This window comes from Poromitra crassiceps (assembly GCF_964638095.1).
Source record: "Poromitra crassiceps genome assembly, chromosome: 3".
Classification (NCBI taxonomy): domain Eukaryota; kingdom Metazoa; phylum Chordata; class Actinopteri; order Beryciformes; family Melamphaidae; genus Poromitra; species Poromitra crassiceps.
In genome coordinates this window covers 34,496,899-34,524,600 of record NC_139625.1, presented here as the reverse complement: position 1 = coordinate 34,524,600, position 27,702 = coordinate 34,496,899, and the positions used below count along the sequence as shown (strand labels likewise).

Below are 27,702 nucleotides of genomic sequence, written 5' to 3'. Positions count from 1 at the left end.
CCATGACCAAATCACGTAAGGTTTATTAGTCCATACAGCAGTTGCTGCCATTGTATCCACAGTTTAAAAAAAAATCAATGTCATGTTTTTCTTCGTCTTTGAGGTTTATTGGCGGTTGTCACTCTGGATTGAATGGAGTTTGGTAACTTTCCACCATCTGGCTGGAGGATAGGAGGCTCAGACAGGAGGCCTGTTTCGCCTTTACATTTTGCCACCTTTACAGCATGTATACTTTAAAACAATTATCTCTATTTATGTGATATGTATACAGTAGCCTAGATATAGTTTGGGTTTGTCTGCAGTATTTTTAATCCCACAAAAAGCATTTTTCTGTAGGCTAAGTAAAATAGTTTGAAATTCTTTATTAAAATGAGTTACAAAAGTAAGACACTGAAGCAGTTTGAAAGTATTTACAGCTTAACGAGTACCAGGAGATCAATTCTCCTCTCTTCTAGCCTGCAGTGATCCAGATGTTGCACAAGTAAATCAAAATGCTCAAGTCTGAAGGTATGTCAGACTGTGCTCTTTGGGGTTCAATGTTCCACATAAGACTGGGTCATGTTTAAGAAGCCACACCAGAAAACATTTGATACAGAAGCAAAGTGCTCCTATTGGGCAAAAATCTGTGCCCTCTCAGTTTGCATTTACTCTGCAGCAAACAACACAAAAATGTCCAATGTCCTCCATCACAAACTGTCCGTTTAGTTTGAATATGAATGTATCTTTGTGCCTCAGCAGGTACCATCCTGGTACTGCCTCTCTGTGGCGGTGAAGAAATCCTCCAGGACGCTCCTCAGATACTCGAAGGTGGGCCGGTCCTCTGGGCCTTCCTTCCAGCAGTGGCACATGATGCTGTAGAGCCCCTCGCAGCAGTTTTCTGGCTTCGGCATCCTGTAGTAGCGCTCCAGGTTCTGGATGACCTCTGGGTTGGACATGCCTGCAGTGCACAGCACAAGGGAAGATGTAGGCTCGAAATTATATTTCCTTTTTTCCTCCCATTTTCTCCCCAATTGTACTTGGCCAATTCCCCCTGCTGTCCTGGTCATTGCTCCACCCCCTCTGTCGGTCTGAGGAGAGCCGTAGACTAGCACATGCTTCCTCCGATACATGTGCGTTCGCCAGCCGCTTCTTTTCACAAGACAGCAAAGAATTTCACCGGCAGGACGTATCGCGTGGGAGGATTACTCTCCCCCTCCCTTTCCCCCCCAAACAGACGCCCTGACTGACCAGTGGAGGCGCTAGTGCAGCAACCTGAACCAGCATACCCCACCGGCTTCCCACCCGCAGACACGGCCAATTGTGTATGTAGGAACGTCAGACCAAGCCGGAAGTACCGCTGCCGGGAATTGAACCCAGGTCTCCATGGTGGAAATGTTCTTTTGTGAAACTAGTGTGCAGTGCAATCTCACACTTTGAATGTTTTCAGTAAGTGCCTTCCACACTAGCCTTGTTATTTGGAGACACTGAAATGATTTTGTAATGTATATGATTAGAGCTCTGAATGTATAATGCATTCACCAATTCATGTCAAAATGTGGCATGTGATGCTCGGTGAATAAAGTACATACCGGGGTAAGGTATGCGTCCATATGTCACTATTTCTGTCAGCAGGATCCCAAATGACCACACATCAGACTTTATGGAGAAGGTGCCATAGTTTATGGCCTCGGGAGCGGTCCACTTGATGGGGAATTTTGCACCTATGAAGAAGGGAGGAAATTCCCTTAATTTGCATGAAAGACATGAACACTTGGTGGAGCTCTTGTACTGAAAGCTCATCTCATATTTGAGAGCATTCACATTGGATTCACATGGTAGAACACAACTATATCTTTTCTCTCTTTCAGTTTGTGTGATCCCACCTAAAATGCACAAATGTTTGGACCTTTCTTTATTTTTCACATTTTAGAATAATGTAAGCCGACCTGAAATACCAGAAGTGGAATTATGCAGTGACCGAATCAAAAGTATCTTATATTTTAGAATATAAAATATATCTATAAAAAATATACATATATATCTAAAATGTAGATCATATAGCTGCCCTTTGCCTTGGTGGAGAGGCAAAAGCTTTGGACAGAAATTCATACATTGGGATCAACTTCAGTATTTATAGCCTATTTGTCTAAGAAACATGTTTCTTTTTTTCTTTTTAAGAAACACATTTCAAGCAGAAGCCTTTAGATCAAACTGGTGTTTAAGACAAAGAGAATGAAAAACATACTACATTCAATTAGGTGTATCCAAAACGTTTGACTGGTTAGTGTAGTTTCATAGATAACAGCCTCTGAACAAATCATGTTATCTACTGTATCTATTAGCTTCCTGGCAGGCCTGTTTGTGTTTACCCTCTCTGGCTGTGTATTCGTTGTCCTCAATGAGTCTTGCCAGTCCAAAGTCAGCAACCTTACAGATGAGGTCATGAGCCACCAGAATGTTGGCTGCTCGCAAGTCTCTATGGATGTAATTCCTCTCCTCAATGAAGGCCATGCCTTCGGCTACCTGCAGGGGACAGCACATCATAAGAATGGGCCCTCCCTATGAGCCCTGTGTGTGAATCTGTCTTTCTCTCTGTGCGTGATCTGTGTATGTTTGAGTTAGTCAGTCCCTTGCCCCTCACCTCTCTGGGTGGAGTACACAGCTGTACCTCTTATATTTCCTCATACTTATTTTACCTTATTTCACCTAACCACACAGACTGGGAAATTTCAATAGCTGTTCCTGTGATTGAAGTAAAGACTACATGAGTAATTTTCACATAGACAGATTATTGGACAAAAAATGGCACTGGACCTCTTCATGTATGAGGAAATTGATGTGTGAGGTAACTAATGTGGAAGAAAATGCTTATGATTTCTGTGAGACTCACCACACCCACACATGGGAATTGTGTCATTGTGTGTGTGTACATGTGTTTGTGTACATATGTGAATATATGTCTGTTGCTGGGTCAGTGGTGCATATTTCAGAGTTCAGACCTAAGAATCTATCACATAAGTATCATAGGTCCTGGGGCCCTTGGCAGAAAACTGAGATGTGCGTATGTGTATAGCATCAACTTCAACCTTTGTCTTGACCCACTCAGGAACCTCTCAATGCCTCTATTCTTTCCATTGCATTCACTTGGGGGAGGCGTCACACGCAAGCTAACCCACTTTTGGTATTTACCATAATTATGAGACACCTATGCTTCCTATGTACTGTAATTTCCACTTGAGTAAAATCTCTAGTTTCTCTGATTACATATGAACATAACATCCTCTGACAGAAGACACACGCACAAGGATATCTAGACAATAGTCTCTACTGTTGAGGCAAGAGTCATCACTTTAAATTCTACAGCCAGTCACATGGTTAGACTTACGTGCTTACAGCTATTACGTTGAATGCTATCAGTGTACTGACTATTGCTTGAAAACATCCTTCTCCACAACACATTTGCAGCATTGCAGCTCTTTTGGGCTATAAGGCATCTTTGAGAATTTGCCTGCCCCTGACTTTTCCAAATATGTTTGGCCTAGTGGTTTTCAAAGTGGGGTCAGGGTCCTTGAGGGTGTTCCAGGGGGTCCCCAGCAAAAAAGGGGAATAATAATAATTCCATCCTTTAGTAACACAATGATATAATGTATGACTGTTTGGTCATGGGTTTCACACACTTAAGAAGTCTGAGAACCACTCTTCTAACCCCTTTACTTCTTGTTGTGGTTTTGTTTTCCGTTCCCACACCCATTAGATACAGTGAGTTTCATTAAGCCTACACTTGCAGATAAAGATCGGGTACTTTTTCAGGAGTTACATGGCAGATTCACAAGTAACATCAGACTTGTATTGGGATAACAATATATATTTGATGTCACTCTGTCATACAGTAGATAAGACGCTGCTCATCTTGTGGTGATGAAATGCATTAGAATTGATGGAAAAATCACCACGTCATAGATTTTACATTTTCCTATTCTTCTCTCACCATACCCTGATTTTGAAAACTGTAACTGTCATGGCAACTGTGTGTTCACGAAATTTGTAGTGTGATAAGAAATCTTGTGGTGTTTGCTCACTAGGAGTGGCTTGATAGGGACATGGCAGATTGGGGACATGGATGTATTTGTGACAAGGTGTCTAGAACAATATGCATCACTCTCACACACACACACACACACACACACACACACACACACACACACACACACACACACACACACACACACACAGGTCAGTTGTGTTATTGCAAGATTTAGTGCTGAGTGTAAGCCTGGTTACAGCAATGGCTGGTTTCCTCTATGGGATTCATGCGGAGAGAGAAGGAAGTGAAAGAGTAAGTGAAAGTAGTCTACAGAGATGACAGTCTATAGAGATGACACTCTACAGAGATGACAGCACAGACACCGAGTAGTCTACAGAGATGACAGTCTACAGAGATGATAGCGCAGACAAATCGAGAGATTCAAAAAAGTTTGCTTGCCTGTGCAGCCATGTCTATCAGAGTGGTGATGTCCAAACTGCATCCCTCTGTGGTTTTGAGATAATCCACCAGACTACCTGTAAGACATTACAATCAGATCATTAACCAGACTACCTGTAAGACATTACAATCAGATCATTAGGAGTGTCAATAAAAAGGTGTGTACATTATGACCCCCCAGTCAGCATAACAATGACTCAGCAATAATATTAGTTTGTATCTTGTCTTGTCTTGTCTTGTTTCCTTTAAAAGACCCATCTTCATATTACTTACACAAGTTTGATACTACTGGCTAAAGTGTAGACTAAATTCACCCCATAAAGATTTATGCCGGCTTTAAAACGGTTGGTTGCTGTAAAATCTATTCCTGCACATAAAGCAATGGTTAACACTGGTTTACTCGTGTTTATTGTGTTGTATTTAGAGGTGCTATGTACTGACGCTTGTGCAACAATTAGGCTATGTAACAAAAAGAAAAGTCTATGAATGATCTGATCTGTTATTTAAAAACATGTTTTGTTCAGAAGACTATAATTACATTTTCCTTTGTGGAAAAACATCAAGATACCCCCCCCCCTGGACATAAATAGATGGAGTTGATCCAGAATAGCAGTTTAAATCAGGGAACATAACATTGTGAGGAAGTGCGCTGGGCATCAGTCATGCTGATGCGGAGTCTCTGACGGCTCCTGACGCTGTGTTGAGTTTGATTAGGACGAAACAATACCCCCGCACTCCGGCCAGCCCGGGCCGATCACAGGAAATACTTAAGAGGAATGACCGTGCGTGCTGCTCCTCTGCTTAAGTCCGGAAGGCCTCTTTTGAAGTCTGAGAGCCAAAGGAAGGCTGTTTGTCAAGGTCACAGGGGGAAGCTGGGATGCCACGCCTGTTATTTTCCATCTTTGTTGTCTTCGGTGATAAAAGAAAAGGGACAAATTGAGAGGATGGGAACTCCAAGGCATCCTTTCTCCTGACAACAGAGGCCACAATTGTGTCCTGTCCACACACGTGGATCCCAGACAAAGGGACAGCCTCATGTAGAGCCACTGTTGGTGGTTTACAGGCCTCTCATAGAAGACCATACAAAGGCTTCCCATTCAGTTCAATAGTAAGGCTGTTGTTGCACCAGTAGCCTACAGCATCTCTCTCTAGTCTGTACTTTGTTATTGTTTCCTCTAGTGACAAATAATTACAATGACCGCAACCTTTGGGGGTTAAAGTGAAATAGGCAATGATATTGGATCACTTTCAGACGACTGCATATATAACACCTACATGGCATATTATGTTCAATTCTACATAGGACTCTAAGAGTCCTATGTCCGACTCTTCTGTTTGCACCGGTTGTCATGGTTCCAAATGGCTTTTGATTTCTGATTGTGGCAAGCAGCTGCAGAACCTGCCATTGTTTGGTGCTACTATATGTATTTGTATGGTATGTGTTAAAAAATGAAAAAAAGAGAGTGTACAAAAGTGTGTTTTTGCTCGTGTAGCCTACTGTACAGTAGCCTAGTCCAGTGGTTCTCAACATAGCATCCAGCGACCACCAGGGGCTCCCCAGCAAATTGATGAAGTCATTTGATGAGTCATTGATGAGGTTTCATTTACAAGAAGTTAACACAATTAGAGAATGTAGAAGAATGACTGATTTGATCATAGCTTCACTGTTATCTCTCTACCTACAATAAAGATAGTCATGGAATTCTGGACAAAATCATATCTAACGATAACAAAATATTCTGACATTTGGATCCGAGACAATATCAGCAGATGTGGGTCCGCGGCCCTAATGTGGACTAGATTAGGGGTCCTTGATATGAAAAAGGTTGAGAATCACTTCTGATTTCAAGATTCAAGATTTCAAGATTTTTATTGTCACTCCGTAGTACAAGTATCACGTGTGAAATTCTTGTGCTGTAGGCTCCGTTACAACATAGTGCAAAGAATAAAAGGTATATAAATAAACTAGAACGACCGCAAGGCGGACTTATGCCTCCGCCATTAGTTCATTCTGGGGTCCAAATCGCCATTTGAGGCAAATTGGAAGAGATTCCGTCAAGGCGCTCCTGTGATGTTGCGTTACAGAGCTTGGAAATTGGGTGTGTGAGAGGTCACAGTGACCTTGAACTTTGACCACCAAAATGTAATCAGTTCATCCTTGAGTCCAAGTCGGTGTTTGAGACAAGTTTGATTAAATTCCGTCAAGGCATTCCTGAGATATCGCATTAACAAGCTTGAAAATGGCGTTCGAGAGCTCACCTTGACCTTTGACCACCAAAGTCTAATCAGATCATCCTTGAGTCTAAGGCGATGTTTGAGGCAAATTTGATGAAAGTCCGCCAAGGCATTTGTGAGATATCGTGTTAACAAGCTGGAAAATGGCGTTTGAGAGGTCACAGTGACCATTACCTTTGACCTTTGACCAGCAAAATTTAATCAGTTCATCATTGAGTCCAAGTCGATGTTTGAGACAAGTTGGATTAAATTCCGTCAAGGCATTCCTGAGATATCACGTTAACAAGCTTGAAAATGGCGTTCGAGAGGTGACAGTGACCTTGACCTTTGACTTTTGACCACCAAAATGTAATCAGTTCATCCTTGAGTCTAAGTAGATGTTTGAGGCAAATTTGATGAAATTCCGTCAAGGTATTCATGAGATATCGCGTTAACAAGCTGGAAAATGGCGTTTGAGAGGTCACAGTGACCTTGACCTTTGACCACCAAAATGTAATCAGTTCATCCTTGAGTCCAAGTCGATGTTTGAGACAAGTTTGATTAAATTCCGTCAAGGCATTCCTGAGATATCGCGTTAACAAGCTTGAAAATGGCATTCGAGAGGTCACAGTGACCTTGACCTTTGACCTTTGACCACCAAAATCTAATCAGTTCATCCTGGAGTCCAAGTCGATGTTTGAGACAAGTTTGATTAAATTCCGTCAAGGCATTCCTGAGATATCGCGTTAACAAACATCGTACGGACGGACGTACGGCCGTACGGACGGACGGCCGTACGGCCGTACGGACGGACAATCCGGATCCATAATGCCTCCGGCCTGGCTATCGCCGGCGGAGGCATAAAAACAAGAGGCAACAAGCAATAAAGCAGTAAGACACGCCACAGACAGTGGCGTATTCACTGCCCATAGTGCAAATGGCATGAACATACTTTGAACATAGTAACATTCTGTTAGGTGCAAATAGCGTATACCTAATTAAACATACTATTGAACATTAGTCATACATAATGGTAGCATCTACAGTGCGGTACAGTACGGCTACTACACTATTTGTATATGTTAAGGAGTCTCGTGGCCTGTGAGAAGAAACTGTCCCTCAAGCGATTTGTGCGTGCTCTTGGGACCCTGTATCTCCTCCCTGAGGGTAGCAGGGAGAACAGACTGTTGTGGGGGTGGTTTGTGTCTTTGATGATCTTCAGGGACCTCCTGAGGCACCGCTGGTTGTACAGATCATGCAGTTTTGGCAGCTCACATCCTGTTACGTGCTGGGCCGCGCGCCTCACCCTTCTTAGCGCCCTGCGGTCCATGGTGGTGCAGTTCCCGTACCAGGTGGTGAAGCAGCCAGTCAGCAGGCTTTCAATGGTGCCTCTGTAGAAGTCCCTGAGGATTTTTGGCCTTAGCCCGAATTTCTTCAGGCGCCTGAGTCCGTGTAGTCGCTGTTGGGCCTTTTTGACAACAGTGGCGGTGTGGTTGGCCCATGTCAGGTCCTGGTGGATATTGACTCCCAGGTACTTGAAGCTGTCCACCCTTTCCACCACTGTGCCATTGATGGTGATTGGGGGTGTGCGCCCCCCCCCCCCTTCTGTAGTCTACAATGACCTCCTTTGTCTTGGAGACGTTCAGAGAGAGGTGGTTGTCCTGGCACCATTGTTCCAGGGCCTCCACCTCTCTGTAGGCTGTCTCGTCGCTCCTGGAGATCCTGTAGCTACAGTATGTATGTTTGTGCGTGCGTGCGTGCGTGTGCGTGTGCGTGTGCGTGTGCGTGTGCGTGTGTGTTTGGGTATGCATGTGATGTGTGAAGTGCAGACTCTAGAAGGGGAGTCATGCGTCATTCGGGGTCTCAGTGAACAATAACGTAGTGAATCACCCTCTCGCCCCCGACCCGCCAGAGGAGACTTCCCTTTGGTGAGTCAACATAAGAGACCTGTCCCGGGCCCTGGGTCAAAATAGAAGTGAAAGTTCACGTTTGCTTTGAAACATTTTAGCACAGGGCAGCGAATGCAGGAGGCTCTCATGTCATGAGGAGAAGCTGAAAATAGCCTATCAGAAGGCGCCACTCCAGCAGAGTGGCATGTTTTGAGAGGCAAGGCTCACGACTTGCTCGCAATCTCAGTTTGTTCACAGTGCTTGAATTCTTTGACAAAGTGAAATCATCTCAGGTAATGTCTATTAGAGTTCCATTCATCATCCCATATCATATATCAAAGTGAGAAAGAGAGGTCTGGGTGTCAGATCAAAAGGAGTTGGGTCTAATTGAACAGAGTCAGTGGAGTGGAGAATGCGTGTGAAAAGATTGCATGACTCATGAAAGGGGCGACACGCACAGGGCAGCTACACAGCCCAGTCTTTTGTTTGAGCGTGCTCTAGCTCCCAAACTCCGATAACAGGTCAACATGTTTGATCCTGAAAGGCTATGACAACACACTGACTGTGTCTTCACTGCAGGCACAGAGACAAACGTGATGACGCTGCCTTTCGTGTTCAGTCTAACAGGGCAGGAGATTAGGGCAGTCACGGCTGCCGACAAGCTCAGACATGTTTTTTAACTGTCCAAAAACTAAACTGAAAGCTAAACTGATTATAAATGGATTTCTTGATCATTTGTCTTCTGCTGTGAAAACAGTGAGCTTTCATTTCATGGAAACGCCCAGGGACCACGTAGTCCTTTTCTTTTGCCAATAGTGATTCTTATAATAATTTATTGGATTTATTATGCTTTTCAAGGCACCTAAAGCGCTTTACATATCGGGGGTGGGTGTGTGTGTGTGTGTGTGTGTGTGTGTGTGTGAAGGGGGGGGAACTCAACTCATCCATGATCCACCACTGATGTGTAGCACCTGGGTGTGCCAGTTTGTGCCACAATGCTCACATCAGCTATCATGAGTTATCAGAGTTGAGGACTGAAAGAGAGATTAGGTGGCCATGATGGAAGAGAGGCCTATGTGGGAATTTAGCCAGGGCACCGGGGTTACATCCCCCAGGGCAACGCGGTTACACCCCCCAGGGCACCGGGGTTACACCCCCCAGGGCAACGTAGTTACACCCCCCAGGGCACCGGGGTTACACCCCCCAGGGCACCGGGGTTACACACCTCAGGGCACCGGGGTTACACACCTCAGGGCACCGGGGTTACACACCTCAGGGCACCGGGGTTACACACCTCAGGGCACTGGGGTTACACACCTCAGGGCACCGGGGTTACACCCCCCAGGGCACCGGGGTTACACACCCCTACTATTGCGAAGAGTGCCAATGGGATCTTTATTGACCACAGAGTCAGGACCTCACATCTCGTCTGAAGGACCGTGCTCACTCAAAGGACAAAGTCCCTGTCTCTGCCCTGGCATAGCCTATTGGGGATGGGGATATGAGAAGAGCACCTCTTACTGGTCCTTCAACACCCCTTCCAGCAGCGGATGGTCTCCCATCCAATGACTGACCACAGCCAGACCTGCTTAGCTCCCCCAGCAAGCCAGTGACGTAACGCAGTAACCACAGTGCTCGATCGTTTCCACCCACCGTTCTGCATGTACTCGGTGATGATGTAGATGGGCTCCTGGGTGACCACAGCGAAGAGCCGGACGAGGCGAGGGTGCTGCAAGTTCTTCATCAGGTTGGCCTCGGCCAAAAAGGCTTCTACTGACATGGTGCCTATCTTCAGATTCTTTATGGCCACCTTCCTGTCATTATTGTAGACACCTGGAAATACACATTTAAACCTCAGCACTCGGTCTGTAAAAGCGAATGATTTTAAGAAAACATCTTGTGCACATGAATGAATAAAATTACACATATTCCTTCATGTCAGCTATTGCAGGGCCAAATGGTTTCAAACAGTCATGTTGCAGGGAGCAGAAGCACGGTGCTACTCAGAGGTTATGCAAACAGGATCTCATTCCAGCTCCGGTACACTAGCGCTGCACTATGTGTAGATAACCAACCAGGTTTACCGTCATTTATAAAGCCGCTCACATCTTCAACCATGCGTGAAGCTCAGTAATGGTGGGAACAAACTGTATTTACTATTCAGAGCATTTCTTGATCTGCAGTGGAAATCCTCTGGCTGAAAGGCTCGGTTATAATTTCTTATAACTATATTCTAACACACGACAAACATCTCATGGCAAATGACAATCACTCCCATCACACTGGTGCAATAGGTGCATTCAATAACCAATGTTTGGATGAGGACAGAGAAACAAACATAGTGCCAAGATCACATGCAACTAAGCTGTAAATAGAAAGTGTCTCTGAAATGAAGACAATCTCCATGGTGGGATATTTCTGGCTCTGGTGCACTGGTTTGTTTAGAATGTTGTATTGTGTTGGAAACATGAGATGGAAACGGAAGGGGGAAATACCCTTCCAATTGAAAAATAAGGGGTAGCAGCAGCAGCACATATTATTTCAACCGGTCAAAATATTTTGGCTTCTTGTTTAACCTTGGCTTCCACAGTCACAATAGAGAGTAACACGAGGATTGTTAAAGAGACAATATAGAAATCCAACCCATGAGTTCATTTCAAAGGGAGACTTTATGTGGTTTGAGTGTAGTTGCACAACATAGGGCTAATAAACAGGATCAATCCCTGGCTCACTAGCTCACACAAGTCTACAATTAAGGCTATATTGGGGAAATGGCACACGATTTACATGTGTGTAAACTGGCACTATGAGTATATATTATCTGGAAATGCCACACTGACTCCAACTCAGACAATATCCACCAAACACTCCTGTGATTCATATGCTTCATGATGACACTCTCTTGCTCCTCTCAGTATCTCTCTACTAGCCTGGGTAAACCCAGCCCCCAGTGACCTGCTCTCAGGCTCACCCTGCTTACAGTCACAAGGTAGCTAGTGACTGGGAACTGAGAGAGCAGGTCACGTGGGGGCTGGGTTTACCTATAGGCTATCTCTCTACCACATACCCCTTTCACACCAAGGGACCAACCAGGGTTATTCCTATAATTGATTTAGGGTATGTATAAGGATTAACCCGGGTTGTCCGACCCGGTTTTGTGAGACTAATTTCAGTGTGAATGGCACCACCTGGGTTGCTATGCTATTTGTTATGCTAACAGCCTATGCTAATTGTTATGCAACTCTCCCAGGTTGTGACCCAGGTCATACAGTATCTGAATTGTCATGAATTAACCTGTGTTGACTGACTTGGTGTGAATTGACAAAAGAAGGGATGAACATGGATCAAGTTGGTCTTAAAGTGGTAATAGTTGTCTCTCTCACTCACCCATCCAGACTTCTCCAAACTGGCCGGCTCCCAGCTTGCGTTCCAGTATGAGGGACTCTCTGGGAATCTCCCACTCGTCCTGCCACCAGGGCTTCTGTGGCACCGTGGACTGGCAGGACTTCACCAGCCTGCTGCACAGGCCGTCTGCTTCACCTGGATGGCCCACAGACAAGGTAAAAACTCATGACATCCAGACAGTGTAGGTCAGGCAGTGGCGGACTGCATAATCGGGCACGTCGGGCAAATGCCCGGTGGCCTGGCCTGGCCTGGCCTGCCAAAAAAAAAAAAAAAAAATTTTTTTTTTTTTTTTTTTTTTTTTTTTTTTGCAAGCCAGGCCAGGCCACTCACTGAACAGCAGGCCAGGCGCCGCCTACTGGTTTACTAGTGGTTTTATTACTTTATTCAGGTTTAAAGTGGGTGCATTTCATTGTAAAATTGGACTTGGCCCAAATTGGGCTTCAAACGGCCCAAATTGGGCTTCAAACGGCCCAAATCGGGCTTCAAACAGCCCAAATCTGGCTTTAAACGACCCAAATCTGGCTTCAAACGGCCCAAATTGGGCTTCAAACGGCCCAAATTGAGCTTCAAACGCCCCAAATTTTCCGCCGCCGCCCTTCGGACGCCGGCACGCGCGTCGGCCCATATCGGCCTGGCCTGCTTGGTATCTAATGCCCGGCCTGAATTATGATCCCAGTCCGCCCCTGAGGTCAGGGGTGGCCAAACTACGGCCCGCGTGCCAACTGTGGCCCACTGCCCGTTTTTAAGTGGCCCGCCACAAATTTAGAAAAAAAAAAAAATTGTGCTAAAAACTTTTTCCGTTTTTCTGTTTTAAAATTTAAAACGGAAAATGAAAACGAGAAAACAAATTCCCCCCATTTCGTTTTTTCAATTTAAAACCATTAAAAATGGGTTATACTTGAGTACCCTGACCTGGTCTATTTATTTTTAAACGTTTTTAATACTGAATTAATGTTTAATACTAATGTTATGTTAAATTATCTCTGTCTTAACCTGTTGGCACAGGAATAACAGAAAAGAACATTTGAAAACATACAGAAATACCCATTGTAATAGGTGAGCACATCAATAAACTATGTGTCATATATTTATTTAGGTAGAAATTAAATTGTTCATGCCACAAGGGTTTTCTGGTCCAATTTTTTTTGCCGCGAAAACTGCTGTGCTTAATATTGTTTGGCCCGCGACTCCTTATATTTTTCTGTATGCGGCCCACAACCAAAAAAGTTTCATCCATTCATTCATTCATCCATCCATTCATGTTGATTGTGAAACCCGTCATGAGGCGGCACGTACTTGTGTGATGCTGGACCAGCTCCTTCAGGGAGTTGAAGGAGATCTTGGCTGTAATGTAATATCCTCCATTGTCCATGTTGCGGATCCTGTAGTGCTTGATGTTTTCGCCGGCCATGTGGTCCAACTCCCTTACTGATAAGGAGTATGAGCCTGGAACACAGAGGAACACAAAGTGAGATCATACAGTTATCTGAGGCTCAAAAAAGTTTGGAAATTTGTGTTTGGTCGATCATATATCTCTGTTGTTACTGTATCATCAACATTGTATCTTATCCCATTGGAAAGCATGTTCATTTCCCTTTACAATGAGGCTCCATTTGTATGGATTATGCATTTGTGGGATGAGCAGCACAACTGATTATGTAAGTTGGTCTCAAGTGAAATGTGGGAAATGTCCCTGCCAATGTCAAATGTAGTGTGTATGCATGCAGTGTATTTTCCTGTTGGTGTTGACTCTATTGTTGCCCTGGTACCATCTCCAAACTCTGCGTTGGTCACTGTAGCATGTGCAGCACACAATTGGGTTGAGGTCTGGGCTGTTGGCAGGCCATTCCATTCTCTCTACTCCCACATTCTCATAGTGTGTGATAACCCTGGCTCTGTGGGGGTGAGTGTTGTCATGGTAGTGTGTGATAACCCTGGTTCTGTGGGGGCGAGCGTTGTCATCTTGGAGGATGGAATTAGGCCCCAGATTGTGGAGATATGGAATTGCCACTGGCTGCAGAATCTCATCCTGATATCTTACTGCATTCAGATAGCCGTCAATGGTGACAACCCTTGTTTTGCCAGTGATGGAAATGCAGCTGCACACCATGATAGTGCCCCCACCACAAGCTGTTACTCGATCGATGCAACTATCAGCAGAGCATTCTCCACGCCGTCTCCATACTTTGACCCTGCCATCCAACTTCCACAGACAGAACCTGGACTCATTACTGAACATGGCATTCCTCCACATGTTCAGGTTCCATTGTCGGTGTTGCAGACACCAACGGAAATGGGCCTGATGGTGAGTGGCAGTCATAGCAGGCTTCCTGGCAGGCTTACGAGCTTGGAGATTGCCTGTGTGCAGTCTGTTCCTCATCGTCTGATCAGAGAGCCGTCTGCCATAACGTCCTGTAAACCTTGCCTGCACATTTCTGGAAGACAGCCTACACTTCCTCAGTGCTGTAAGGGTGATGAACCGGTCTACAGTTCCTCAGTGCTGTAAGGGTGATGAACCGTGGTCTTTGTGCAGGTGTTGTCTTTTTGGGACGCCCACTTCACAGTCTTTCTTTGACATCACCAGTTTCATGGAACTTGGCTTTGAGTTTGGAGATGATACTAGGGCAATACCAAAAGGAGAATACACTGTTTGACATTGGCAGGGAAATTTGGCACATTTCATTTGGGACTGAGCCACAAATGCTGGATCCATACAAATGAGGCCTCATTGTAAAGGGAAAAGAACACACTTTCAAATGAGATCAGACACATTACAATGCTGATGATACAGTAGTCTCACGTGGTCAGATCCTCCACAGCGGAGGGGTCTGAATCATAAGTCAGCATTTCCAGGTTTTGCCATAGAAATTCCTGTGGTAAGCCTCTGATTGGCTGGGCTGTTATGGAAGTCTGGCTCTCTGCATGCATTGGTGCATCATTCAAAATGTACCGCCCCATGAGTTGCGTCAGGCAAATAAGGAGGTCTGTGGATGGTCAATTCATATGTCTGTCACGCATTTTGTTTTGGTCTCAGGGGGCGGTGCTTAACCATTTGTCAAGAGTTGTGCCCCAGACATAGATATCTACGGCTGGCTACTGCAAGACTAAGGATACAGTAACAACAGAGATGATCGACCAAATCTATCTATCTATCTATCTATCTATCTATCTATCTATCTATCTATCTATATATCTATCTATCTATCTATCCATCTATCCATCTATCTATCTATCTATCCATCTATCTATCTATCTATCTATCTATCTATCTATCTATCTATCTATCTATCTATATATATATATATATATCTATATATCTATCTATCTATCTATCTATCTATCTATCTATCTATCTATCTATCTATCTATCTATCTATCTACCTACCTATCTATCTGTGAAACGCATGGGTACATAAACATAGGGTTAAAGTTCCTATACATGGCGCATTTTAACATCAATATATCTTAACTTTGAGAAAAACAAGCACGAACAATGCCACTGGCTAACAATAACCCAATTAATTTGACAATGATATATTGATGTTTCAAAATGCTACATGTAGATAACATTAAGAGGTGGCACCACATCCAGCAGTAGTAGCGATGAGAAATGTCGACCACCATGAGAAATATGAACCCTGGCTGTGTGAATGCAGGAGTCAAATCACTATACTTCTGATACGACCATCATGAGAAATATGAACCCTGGCTGTGTGAATGCAGGAGTTAAATCACTATACTTCTGATATGACAGTCAAATAACCACCATGAGAAATATGAACCCTGGCTGCATGAATGCAGGAGTAAAATCACTATACTTCTGATACGACAGTCAAATAAATCCACCTGGAGTGGTCTCGCTCTCCCGGATGAGGAAGGAGCCCTGCGTGTTCCCAGGGGCCAGGAGGAGCCTGATGGCGTCGTTTCTAGAGAGGTTCTTGAAGAACCACCTGCAGAGCAAACAGACAAGACGTCCCACACGTCAGCCAACCACATCCGCTCCCCCCAGGGGCATAGAATATGTCACATGAGATGTGTTGAGGTGCGGTGAGCTGCTTTTGAGTGCAGTATCATTATATTTCCTGTATGACATACGGCTCAGTCTCCATTGTGTTCATGGTGGCAACAAAGTTGTGTGGGATGTAGCCCCTCTGGCCCGTGATGAGAGACTCTGCCATGTACCACTCTGGGTCATCCCTGGTAGGCAAAACAGAAAGCAAGAAAACCACCAGTGAGTTCAAATATCTGTCATGGCTCAGCACATGACCTTTTCATTCAAACTTTAAACAAATGGCTGTATGTTATAATTAGCTATGACACGTGTTTCTTTGCAATGTAAATGCCTGGCGCATGAAATGAAGCACGCAAGACTTAGTAAGTGTGGAAAGATCTTGTCACACATGCCAGCCATCGAAACTAAACAGACATAGAGACAAGAGAAACCCTGACTACTGACTTTTACTCTTGTAGTTTCACCACATAAGGTTTATTAAAGGTGTGAAGCTTATCAAATCAGTAGATCACCCCAATGTTCCATCTTAGCATTCTCTCAAACTATTAAAGTTAACAGGGCCATCTGTTTACACTTCACACTTCACATATTGCATATGCCCAGAGAATTGTCAGTGAGGAAAATAGGATATAATGAGGTAAATATTCAACTTTTGGACCCGTTGTGGAAATGTTTGGCCCTAAAAACAACACGGATTATTCTGCATTAACTTTTGGAAATTTGATGGATATGTTATGCCTTTTTGGAGCTGTAAAAGTTGACTCCGTTAACCCACAACTACCTTCTTGTTGACATGGGGTAGGTAGATAACCACTGGAATGTTATTTTGGAGTAAACTATTGTCCTTGAACAATGGGCACTGTATGCTCAGTATCAACTCTTACTTGCTGATGATCTTGAGCTTGTCTCCCTTCTCAAAGCCCAGGTCATCATTGTGGGTGGGCTCATAGCTATATATGGCCAACACGAGGTTGTCTGCAAGAGGAATATTGGTGTTAAATAGAACCGACAGAATAGCATTCATAACAGGAAGATAGAGTAAGGCGTGGGGTTAAAAGCACTGTGCACAACATAACTCATGACAGTAAAAGATTTTTGAGTATCATTCTTCTCTGTTTTAACTTTTTAGTTTAAATCCATATAGCATCCAACCCCACAATCTTAAATATGAAGTTAAGAGGCAGCAGCCTCCTATCTGGTTCCCCAAATGCTCTAAACTAAAGCAGTCATTCCCAAACACAGGGTCGTGACCCACAGGTGTGGCACAGGAGATTTTATTTGGGTCTGCAAATAGATTTGCAGAATTTCTTCCATTGTTTTATTTTAATTGTGTATATTGTTTTACTCATGAGTTGGGGGGAATACAGCCTGCTAACTCTGTCTAAATGCATTTATTTGGTCTCATATGTTTTCAATAACGTGTGCATAAAACAAAGTTGTGATTTATCAAATAGCTATATCTCTTTGAAATGGTTGGTTACGTATTCAAGATAATATAATTTGATGAATGATAGCGGTGAGGTACATTCAAATTGGCTCTTCTCACAATTGATAGATAAGACCTATTGTGAATTGGGTTGCGATGGTTTGTCATTTTTAAAAAGTGGGTGCCCAGAAAAAGGTTTGGGGAGCACTGCTCCACGGTGGTTCTCAAGCTTTTTGGCTCATAACAAAACGAAGCAACGCCTCCTCACGACCTCTCGTTACGGGCTGCATAATGCAGAGAGTTCAACCAAGTTTCTCTTTTCAGGTTGTTTCATTTGATTAATAAGGAGGCCTAGAAGCTGAAAACTATTCAGCATTTCACAAGAAAAAAGTCAAAATAAACATGAAAATACATTGTTTAGTACTGTATAAATAGTTTTTTTTAGCCCCTATCCCATTAATCATCTTGAGACCACCCAAAATTATCTTGCGAGCCCTTCGGGGGTCCTGAACCACTGCTCCACCAGGCAGAGCTCTCTCTCTCTCTCTCTCTCTCTCTCTCTCTCTCTCTCACACACACACACACACACACACACACACACACACACACACACACACACACACACACACACACACACACACACACACACACACACACACACACACACACAGGAAAGTATATGTTGTCACCTGGTAATGGAGATGTAGGAGGTGAATGCTGTGATGGATATGGGATCAACTGATCTGTGTACTGATGAAAGATAAAATCAAGATTACATCAGACATGTTGCATTGACCTGTAAAATTTTTGAGGAAACCATAGAACATTTATGCAGTAAGAGGCATGGTGATTCGTGGCGCTCACAGTTAGCTACTCAAGTTTGTGACCGCATACACCGATCTATACTGAAGTAGACAATTAATTTTCTTTATTTAATTTCTTAACAAAAAAAAAAAGCTGTGAGTCAAAGTGTCTCACAGCATTGTGGCACTCACGTGTGTTATTCTCTTCTAATTCTAATCTAATGGGATATCTAACTGACGGAGAGGAAACGAACAACATAGGCTACACTTATTTGTGTGAGCTCACAAAAATATCACACCTTCCCCCTTGCATTCAACTTGTTGTGTGAATATCCGTTATGCTGTCATTCAAGTTCAAGTTTATTTATATAGCACTTTTAAAAAACAAAACAAGATTGTACCAACGTGCTTTACAGAGATTTAAAAAAATCTGAAGTAGAAATGCAGAGAATATAAACAAAACAATAATACAAATGATGGTTTGTACAAAGTCTTGAATGTTGGGAAAATGCTTGATTATTACCATCATGTTTGCAAGTTTAGGAATATGCTTTTGAATTTGAATATATTCTTTGAAAAATGCTTGCTTTTCAACATAATCTGCTCTTTCAAATGAAACTTGGTGTTTATTTTGTCTTTACTTAACCTATTTATTTTTCACCCTTTCCATAACCCATGTTGAAAACTGGAAAACAATGTAAACACACTGTATTGTCCTGCACAACATGTGCCAACCCTGTTCCCAAAAAATAATAATAATAATAATAGAAATGACGTGCTACACACACATACGGTATGCACAGTTGCACACAGTCATGGGTATTCATACATACATAGATACATACATTGAAGCCATTTAAACCTGGCACTAACATGCGTTTTCTGTGATCAGATTGCAATCGGATAGTGCTTGACCACTGAAAGTATAGGTGTAAACGCCCCAAGACACATTGAGGACAGATTGCGATCTGATTGGCCAAACCACCTACGGAGGTGGTCAGGGATGCATTGTGACCACATTGAACACAAGTGTAAATGCAATGCATCCTCTTACTCCACATACAACAGCAGTCACCACTGTTTTTCTGCTGCTCGACACTATGGAGCTTGCCTGACGCGATCGCAATCAGATGTCAATGTGGACACTGGAGACATATTAATACCAGGTGTAAATCAGGTTAATGTGGTCAAGCACTATCCGATTGCAATCTGATCACAGAAAACGCATGTTTGCCAGGTGTAAATGCATAGTAGATGTATGTATCTATACATACATACATACCGTACATACGTATGTACATACATACATACATACATACATACATACATACATACATACATACATACATACATACGTACGTACATACATACAGACATACATACATACATACATACATACATACATACATACATGTACGTACGTACGTACGTACGTACGTACATACATACATACATACATACATACATACAGTACATGCATGCATGCATATCGACAGAGACCAGATCAATCAGCTAGTGAGTAAAAAGAAGGGTTTAAGACATCTTTTAAAAGCGTCCAACTGAATCAGCACATAAAAAAAGAAGAAGAGAGAGAGCGTTTTGGAGCTGCCATAGAAAAGGCCCGGTCCCCAGCTTTCTTTAGTTGAGACTGTGGAATGGCTAACAGGCCTTTGTCATTGGACCTAAGGGGCTAACAGTGGTGGGGGTCAGGTCAGGAGTTCAGAAATGTAGCCAGGGGCAAGAGCATGCAAAACAAACAGGAGATTTGACTTGAATTGTGAAGTGGACAGGGAGCCAGTGTAGTGAAGCGAGATCCAGACCGCCCTCTCACCATCACTGAGGATGAGGTGCGCCGGTCGTTCCTGCGCATCAACCCACGCAAGGCGGGCGGCCCGGACGGCATCCCCGGGCGGGTCCTCAAGGCCTGCGCCCACCAGCTGGCAGGCGTATTCACAGACATTTTCAACCAGTCTCTCTCCCTCCGACGAGTTCCCTCCTGCTTCAAAGCAGCGACAATCATCCCCATTCCCAAGCATCAGAAAGTGACCAGCCTCAATGACTGGCGCCCAATAGCCCTCACGCCAATAGCCAGCAAGTGCTTTGAAAAGCTGGTCATATCAAAGATCCGCCCCACACTCCCCCCGGACCACGACCCGCTACAATTTGCATACCGCCCCAACAGGAGCACAGCGGACGCAGTAGCACACGTGCTCCACACCGCCCTGTCCCACCTGGAGGGGAAGGACACCTATGTAAGAATGCTGTTCGTGGACTACAGCTCAGCATTCAACACCATAGTACCCTCCAGGCTGGTACGCAAGCTCAAGGATCTGGGACTAAACACGGCAATGTGCGACTGGATCCTGGATTTCCTGACAGACCGCCGCCAGGTGGTGAGGGTGGGCAACCTCACCACTGACCATCAGCATAGGAGCGCCCCAGGGGTGCGTCTCCAGCCCCTTCTGGTACGACCTCTACACCCGCGACTGCGTGGCGACTCAAACTTCGAACACCATCGTGAAGTTTGCAGACGACACAGCAGTCGTGGGGCTGATCTCGAGGGGCGACGAGACGGCCTACAGAGAGGAGGTGGGGGCCCTGGAACAATGGTACCAGGACAACCACCTCTCTCTGAACGTCTACAAGACCAAGGAGGTCATTGTAGACTACAGGAGGGGGGGCGCACACCCCCCAATCACCATCAACGGCACAGTGGTGGAAAGGGTGGACAGCTTCAAGTACCTGGGAGTCAACATCCACCAGGACCTGACTTGGGCCGGTCACACCGCCACTGTTGTCAAAAAGGCCCAACAGCGAATACACGGACTCAGGCGCCTGAAGAAATTTGGGCTAAGGCCAGAAATCCTTAGGGACTTCTACAGAGGCACCATTGAAAGCCTGCTGACTGGCTGCTTCACCACCTGGTACGGGAGCTGTACCACCATGGACCGCAGGGCGCTACGGAGAGTGAGACGCGCGGCCCAGCACGTAACAGGATGTGAGTTGCCAGAACTGCATGAACTGTATAACCAGCGGTGCCTCAGGAGGTCCCTGAAGATCATCAAAGACACAAACCATCCCCACAACAGCCTGTTCCCCCCTGTTACCCTCAGGGAGGAGATACAGGGTTCCAAAAGCACGCACAAATCGCTTGAGGAACAGTTTCTTCCCGCAGGCAACGAGACTCCTTAACATACACAAATAGTGTAGTAGCCGTACTGTACCGTACTGTAGCTGCTACCATTACGTATGTCTAATGTTCAATTGTATGTTTAATAAGGTATATGCTATTTGCACCTGTATGTCAAATACGTCAAATATAAGATGTAGAAGCACGTCTAAAGTATGCACATGACATGTGCACCTATGTGCACTGTCTCTGACTTGTCTTATGTTGTAAACGGAGTCCACAGCACAAGAATTTCACACGTGATACTTGTACCATGGAGTGACAATAAAAATCTTGAATCTTGAATCTTGAGGATTGGTGTGATGTGGCCTCATTCACATTCAACCACACATACAATGACACCCATTCATGTTCAAACTCACTCAAACACAGATACTGACACTGACACATACAACAGCCTACAGGAGCACCGGCCCATGTACAGAGATGTTATTATTGACATGGACATGCAAAGGTGCGTGCACAGGCATGCACACAAATACATACATACACATGCGTGCGCCGCGTGCGTGTACACACACACACACACACACACACACACGTACGTACGTAAATACATAGATACATACATACATGTATACATACTGTACATACAAACATAATATATATGTATTGATTGTTATAGTGTTCAGGCTAAGATTAGATTAGAGTAGGATAGGGCAGACTAGGCTGTAGATTAGTTAGATTCCTTGTGTGCTAATTAGTTCAGGTTAATGCCTAGAGTAGTCAGATTGTCTGAGCTGTTGCACGTTTGGCCTGGCCGCTCCGCTGCCAGTTCTAGTGTGCCGCTGATACCTCAGCCGCTGCAGCGGGATGGCCAGGCGGATTGAGTAGCTGCTGTATGCCCTACGGCTGGGCGATAAATGTCAATTTGTTTCTTGTCTATTCAGTGGCTCATTTCACCTGGTAAGTATAATACATAACTTGATTGCTACATTTTCTGTCTCTTGTGGCTATTCATGACCGTATTGCCCAGCCCCAGTATATCCTATCTGTTCTGCTCTCTCTACTCTTCCCCCCTTCCCCTGCTCTCTTCCTACCTCTCTCCCTCCCCACCTCCTCCCTTTCCCTGCTCTCTCCTCCCCCACCCCCCCTTTCTCCCCTTCTCTCTGTCTCTTTCTATCATATGATTGTTCAATCATGTTGTTATTATTATTACTGTAATTATTGTGCTTGCTGAAAGCAAGGCACAATCTATAAAGTCTGACATACTTATTATTATAGTTCTTTATATCTTCCAAATTTTTGGGACATAATAACTCCCACATTTTTCGCACCACATAGACATGCCAGAACTCAAAACATGCGGCTGATTGAGGAACGATATGCTATGACTTTGCTAAGGGTTTGGTGAAGCGGTTTGGGCGCGATTCGCGATCAAGCACAAGTTTTTTTCCCATTCACTTGAATGGGGTTTCGAAAAATCTGGCATTAAATTAGTTGTATCTCAGAAAGCATACGAGGGACAGCTACGAAACTTGGTAGGGAGGTTCACAGAGGGGCCTTTTACTATTCCCCCCAAAAATACACCAATTGACCAGATGGTGCCGCTATAACAGCCCTCTTTACGTTTTGGTCCATAACTTTTTAAACGTAGGGTCCTCGATCAAACTTCTTTTTTCGCTGGATTCCTTGGGACGTTCCGCATCTAGTCATATAGGCCACGCCCATTTCCGTCCAACTAGATTTTCCACCATTTTGAATTTGGTCCAAAACAGTTTTTTTGCGATTCCTCCTTGAAACTTTGTCCAATCTTCACCAAACCAAAGCACACATCATGTGGGGACTGTCCTGCACAACACTGATTTTGAAGTTTTTGAAGCAACTGCACCGTTGCGATATAATCGACTTCCAAAGTTCTGTTGGTGGGGCCTATTTCACAAAAATCGGCATAACGCCGGAACACCTAACTAACCTTGGTCCAGGTGTGGACGGATGTACTCTGAGCCTATAGGAAAAATATTGTGTAATTTCGCCTATAGGGGGCGCTGTAGCAACATCAAGTACCTGTAGCTCACAAGTCATAAGAGCGACTGTTCCCAAATTGGGGCTATATGTTCATAGAGTACTCTTCTACTCTGGCCTAAAAAATTACACCGATTGACCTGACGGTGGCACTATAACAGCCATCTTTACGTTTTGGTCCATAACTTTAGAACCGTAGTTTCTACAATCAAAACTATTTTTTCACAGGTTTCCTCGGATCGCCCCCCATGTTTACTCATTGCTCTGATCTAAAAGAAAATACTCCTATTGACCTGATGGTGGGGCTATAACAGCCCTCTTCACCTTTTGGTCCATAACTTTTGAACTGTAGCATCTACAATCGAAATTCTTCCGCCCCTGGATTCCTTGCCTCCTCCCGCTGCTACTCACATAGGCCCGCCCATAACTACGTAGTCCCCCTAATTGCATGGGCAGGGACGTTGCAGGGCAGGCGGTGCATGGTGAGGACTGCAAGCACAATTACATTTCCGGTAGGAAATGTAGATCTTCTAGTTGTTATTGTTGTGTCAGCTAGATTTAGCTAGACATATTCTCTGTGAAGCCCTCTGAGACATCCTTGTGAATTCGGGCTATACAAATAAACTTGACTTGACTTGACTTGACTTGACTTGACTTGACTTGACTTGACTTGACTTGACTTGACAGAAAAACAAACAGACAAAGAAACATAATATATGCGCATATTCACAAACAATGTGCATACTGTCACTTACTGGATTGCATGACTGGGGTGGTATTGGGCAGTTGCAGTGTTCACAGACTTCATCCAGGTTCTCTATCCATTGGTCATTGTCTGAATAGTCGGAACTGCAGTTACATCCCATTTTTACTGAAATTGGACAGTTCATGTTAATGTTATAGATTTAAAAAAATCTTAGGAAATCCAGATATCTATATTTACAACTTTAATTGAACACCAAACTGTGATTATTTAAGATTTATTATGGCTGTTAGACTGGAAGGGATTGGCTTGGGTGGACAAAAATGCATTGGTGAAAGTGCTTTCTTTGAGGCCCAACATCATGGCCTGGATCCCAGTCAGCTATGTCATTGTAGAATAAGTGTGTCCCACAGTTGACCATATTGATTAGAAGGGCTTAAAATCCAATACCAGATTTTAAATTGAAGTCATCAAATATGGAACAAATTCTAACAAATACCTAATTAAATTAAGCTGAGATCATATTATTTCAGGGCTAAGCTTTCCAATATCCAGCAATAGGTCACAGATTGTCAACACAGGATGCTTCAGAGGTTTGCAGAATTTTTAATCAGATGTCGGTGTCACCGCCTTGACACAAAATGGTGGATCAATGGTAGATCAGGCTAAAAACTCCTCCTAAGCAAGGCCAGTGACAGGCTGTTTGTACTGGACACTGTACTGTTTAAACATGATGTCAACTCAAACTTGATGTTTTCCAACAGAATGACCTAATTTACTGTATTGACAGCCAAATACAATCATACAAATCAGCTTCAGAAGTGTCACATCTAGTGGCCATTCTAATTCCGTTCTAATTGTAATTCAGACTTGATTCGTGCTTTATAAACATTTCACAAAAAGCCGTGCTAATCGTATTCTTCACAGTCTGCACGAGCTCCGTATCGTGTTTTACACTGCTGAGCTGCTCAAACCAGCTTTCTCAAGCTCACTTTGCTCCCATCGGACCACTCATGTAACAGGGTCAGTGGGCTAATCGCAGCAGCCGTCTGTCCCAGAGGCTCAAAGCCGTGAGAAAACTCTGAGGAAGCCTGACCTAGTGGTACTGGGACCCCAAGGAACCACCAGGGGATGATCACTGGGGGGGGGGAAAGGCTTTTATTTTAATATCAGCCCTCCTACGCCTGCTGGCACACAAACAAAGTCAGCATCTTCCATTGAGGGGTTACCCTCTTCTTACAGTATGCTGAATGGCCTTCCAAACACATTCTGCTGACTGTTGCTGTTTGTGTACAGTATTATTGGAATGTAGATGGTGAGCGAGTTTTTGAACAGCAGCCTAGCTTTAGCTCTTTTTCCTCCACTACTGGCTGTCAGTGAGCCATGTGCCTTTCCATTTGACACTGAAATAAAAATAAAAGAAGACACAAGCTTGATCTCCATGTAGAATAATAATATGGGAATCTTGTTTTTGTTGTTGTAAAAGAAGTACTTGTTATATTACTGTTCAAAAGTAACTTTCTGATCCCCAAAAATCAAAATGTTCTTTGTATGTCACACACAACAGCCATTAGGCTATCCTGAACATGTCTCGTATAGCCTATTTGGATGACATGTTTGAAATTTAAATTTTACAATAATAAAATTGGTTAATAGCATGAGTCAAAAGTGCATATTTTTAAAGAAAATTATCAAAACCTCAAAATAATTCTTCTGTTCTCCCATCTTTGGTATAATATCGATTTCTTGTCAAACAGTGATGTAACAGGCTGTATCTGAATATGCTGTATAGCCTACACATGGCAAACGAAAAGACCAATTACATTTATTTAGTAAAAAAGAAAATAATACAATAACATAATAATGACATCCTAATTCACATTGTTTAGCTGTCTGCCTTGCACACAGTCCTTTATTTCGCATATTATTTTACACAAGCCTTATACTGACACAATCACAAGTTAACACTCACCTCTTGAAAACTGAAGGTCTTTGAAGGTCCAACAAGTTCACATTCCTCGAGCCGCAACTCAGTTATCCATGATGAGAATACGTTTGAGTGATAGCTTCTATTTCTGAAAAGAACTATTTAACAATCAGGGAGTTTTGTGTTTTTACCACTAGAGTCTGGGCGTGAAGATGTCATCATCAGTTTCTCATATCATAACTAACTCATATGCGCTGATGTCTGCTTGTATACACACACACACACACACACACACACAGACACGCGCGCACACACACACACACACACACACACACACACACACACACACACACACACACACACACACACACACACACACGCAAAGACTTTGGTGGAGCATTCAGCCCAGAGTATTTCCTGTCGTTGAAAGGTTGAGGGTTGCTCTGACAGGTGCTTGGTTAGCATGCAGCTGTGTGTTCGCACAGGGAACGTTAGGCTCCATGCTAAAGGGGTCAGGACAGCACCTTTCCCCCCAAAACAGGGAGCCTAGATGTGAATGTTCCATCAGTTAAAAATGGAGATGAATAGCAGAGTATGAGACAGTGCTGCAGGTCATATTTGGTGGAACTTTTGCATAATACATCTGTGTGACTGTTAAGATGAGGAACACTATCAGCTTTAGGTTTGAAGTGGGATTTTTCAAAGGGACAGATCCAAACACATAGACAAGTGGCATTTTGTCCATGTTCTTGCAAGTTAACATAGCAGTCACGCTTCCTCTGCAGTGGTTTCAGGCCTGAATGACGTGTATCCTCAACACCAAGACAACAACAAGGCTATTTTTGTCAGTTATGCGGTTTAGAAATTTGGCTTTGGTTTTCACCACTGACTTAACAAAATGGTCACTGAGGAGCACTTTATTGCACCATACTAATAGTGGGGGTATCCACTTTTTCAATGTCAACTGGCTACCAAAGTGACGTGCGCTTCCAGGTTCGATCTGTTGTGTGCATTGTTTTCTGCTCACACAGCTGTAAAGAGATTATCTGAGTTACTGTAGCCTTTCTGTCAGCTCCAACCAGTCGTGGCCATTCTCCTCTGACCTCTCTCATCAACAATGTGTTTCCGTCTGCAGAACTGCTGCTCAATGGGTGTTTTTATTTTTATTTTTTTCCTCTCTTTTATTTTGCACCATTCTGTGTCACTAGATTGTTGTGTGTGTGAAATCCCAGGAGATCAGCACTTTGAGAAATACTCAAAGCAGCCCGTCATGGCACCAACAGCCATGCCATGGTCAAAGTCACTGAGATCACTTTCCCCCCATACTGATGTTTGATGTGAACGTTAACTGAAGCTGCTGACCTGTATCTGCATGATGGCACTGTTGCCACATTACAGCAGTCAGATGAAACTATAACAGGCAGATTGGATAAGAAAGGGCTTGGTGACTGAATATCTCCCTGACAACAAAACAAATCATATACAAAGGCCAACCACTGGATGACTCTCTCTTATGAACCATTATGTACACCAGGGCTCTTTGGCAGTAGTTGGCTGCCCTGTGATCATATTTAGTCCTGAGAAAAGACACGAATTAACAAGTCTTTGGCATAGTTCCTAACACACTCATGCTCGCTCCCCACCAGACACAGTACTCTGCTATGGGCCACAGCTCTTTTCTTGTGGTGGCAGGCTGCAGCTTCAGA

General features: G+C 43.9%; 1 protein-coding gene across 1 annotated transcript; it reads right to left on the bottom strand.

Annotated features, from left to right (window-relative positions):
* Nucleotides 1-26,247, bottom strand: lck (LCK proto-oncogene, Src family tyrosine kinase). The gene is made up of 13 exons (XM_083632650.1): nt 26,042-26,247; nt 24,122-24,237; nt 18,098-18,158; nt 16,867-16,957; nt 16,066-16,167; nt 15,817-15,920; nt 13,267-13,416; nt 11,953-12,105; nt 10,219-10,398; nt 4,463-4,539; nt 2,349-2,502; nt 1,569-1,700; nt 1-937 (listed from the first exon to the last, which is right to left on the bottom strand). The coding sequence occupies exons 2-13, from the start codon at nt 24,230-24,232 to the stop codon at nt 732-734; spliced, it is 1,521 nt and encodes a 506-aa protein (XP_083488776.1). The 5' UTR covers nt 24,233-24,237; nt 26,042-26,247; the 3' UTR covers nt 1-731.
* Nucleotides 26,248-27,702: the final 1,455 nt, after the last annotated feature.

Excerpts from the sequence above, each read along its gene's own strand:
- lck (XM_083632650.1), bottom strand. The coding sequence starts at position 24,232 with ATGGGATGTAACTGCAGTTCCGACTATTCAGACAATGACCAATGGATA. Across the intron at positions 16,168-16,866 it reads AAGCTCAAGATCATCAGCAA|GGATGACCCAGAGTGGTACA; the intron begins GTAAGAGTTGAT and ends TTTGCCTACCAG. Across the intron at positions 938-1,568 it reads TGGACGCATACCTTACCCCG|GCATGTCCAACCCAGAGGTC; the intron begins GTATGTACTTTA and ends TGTGCACTGCAG.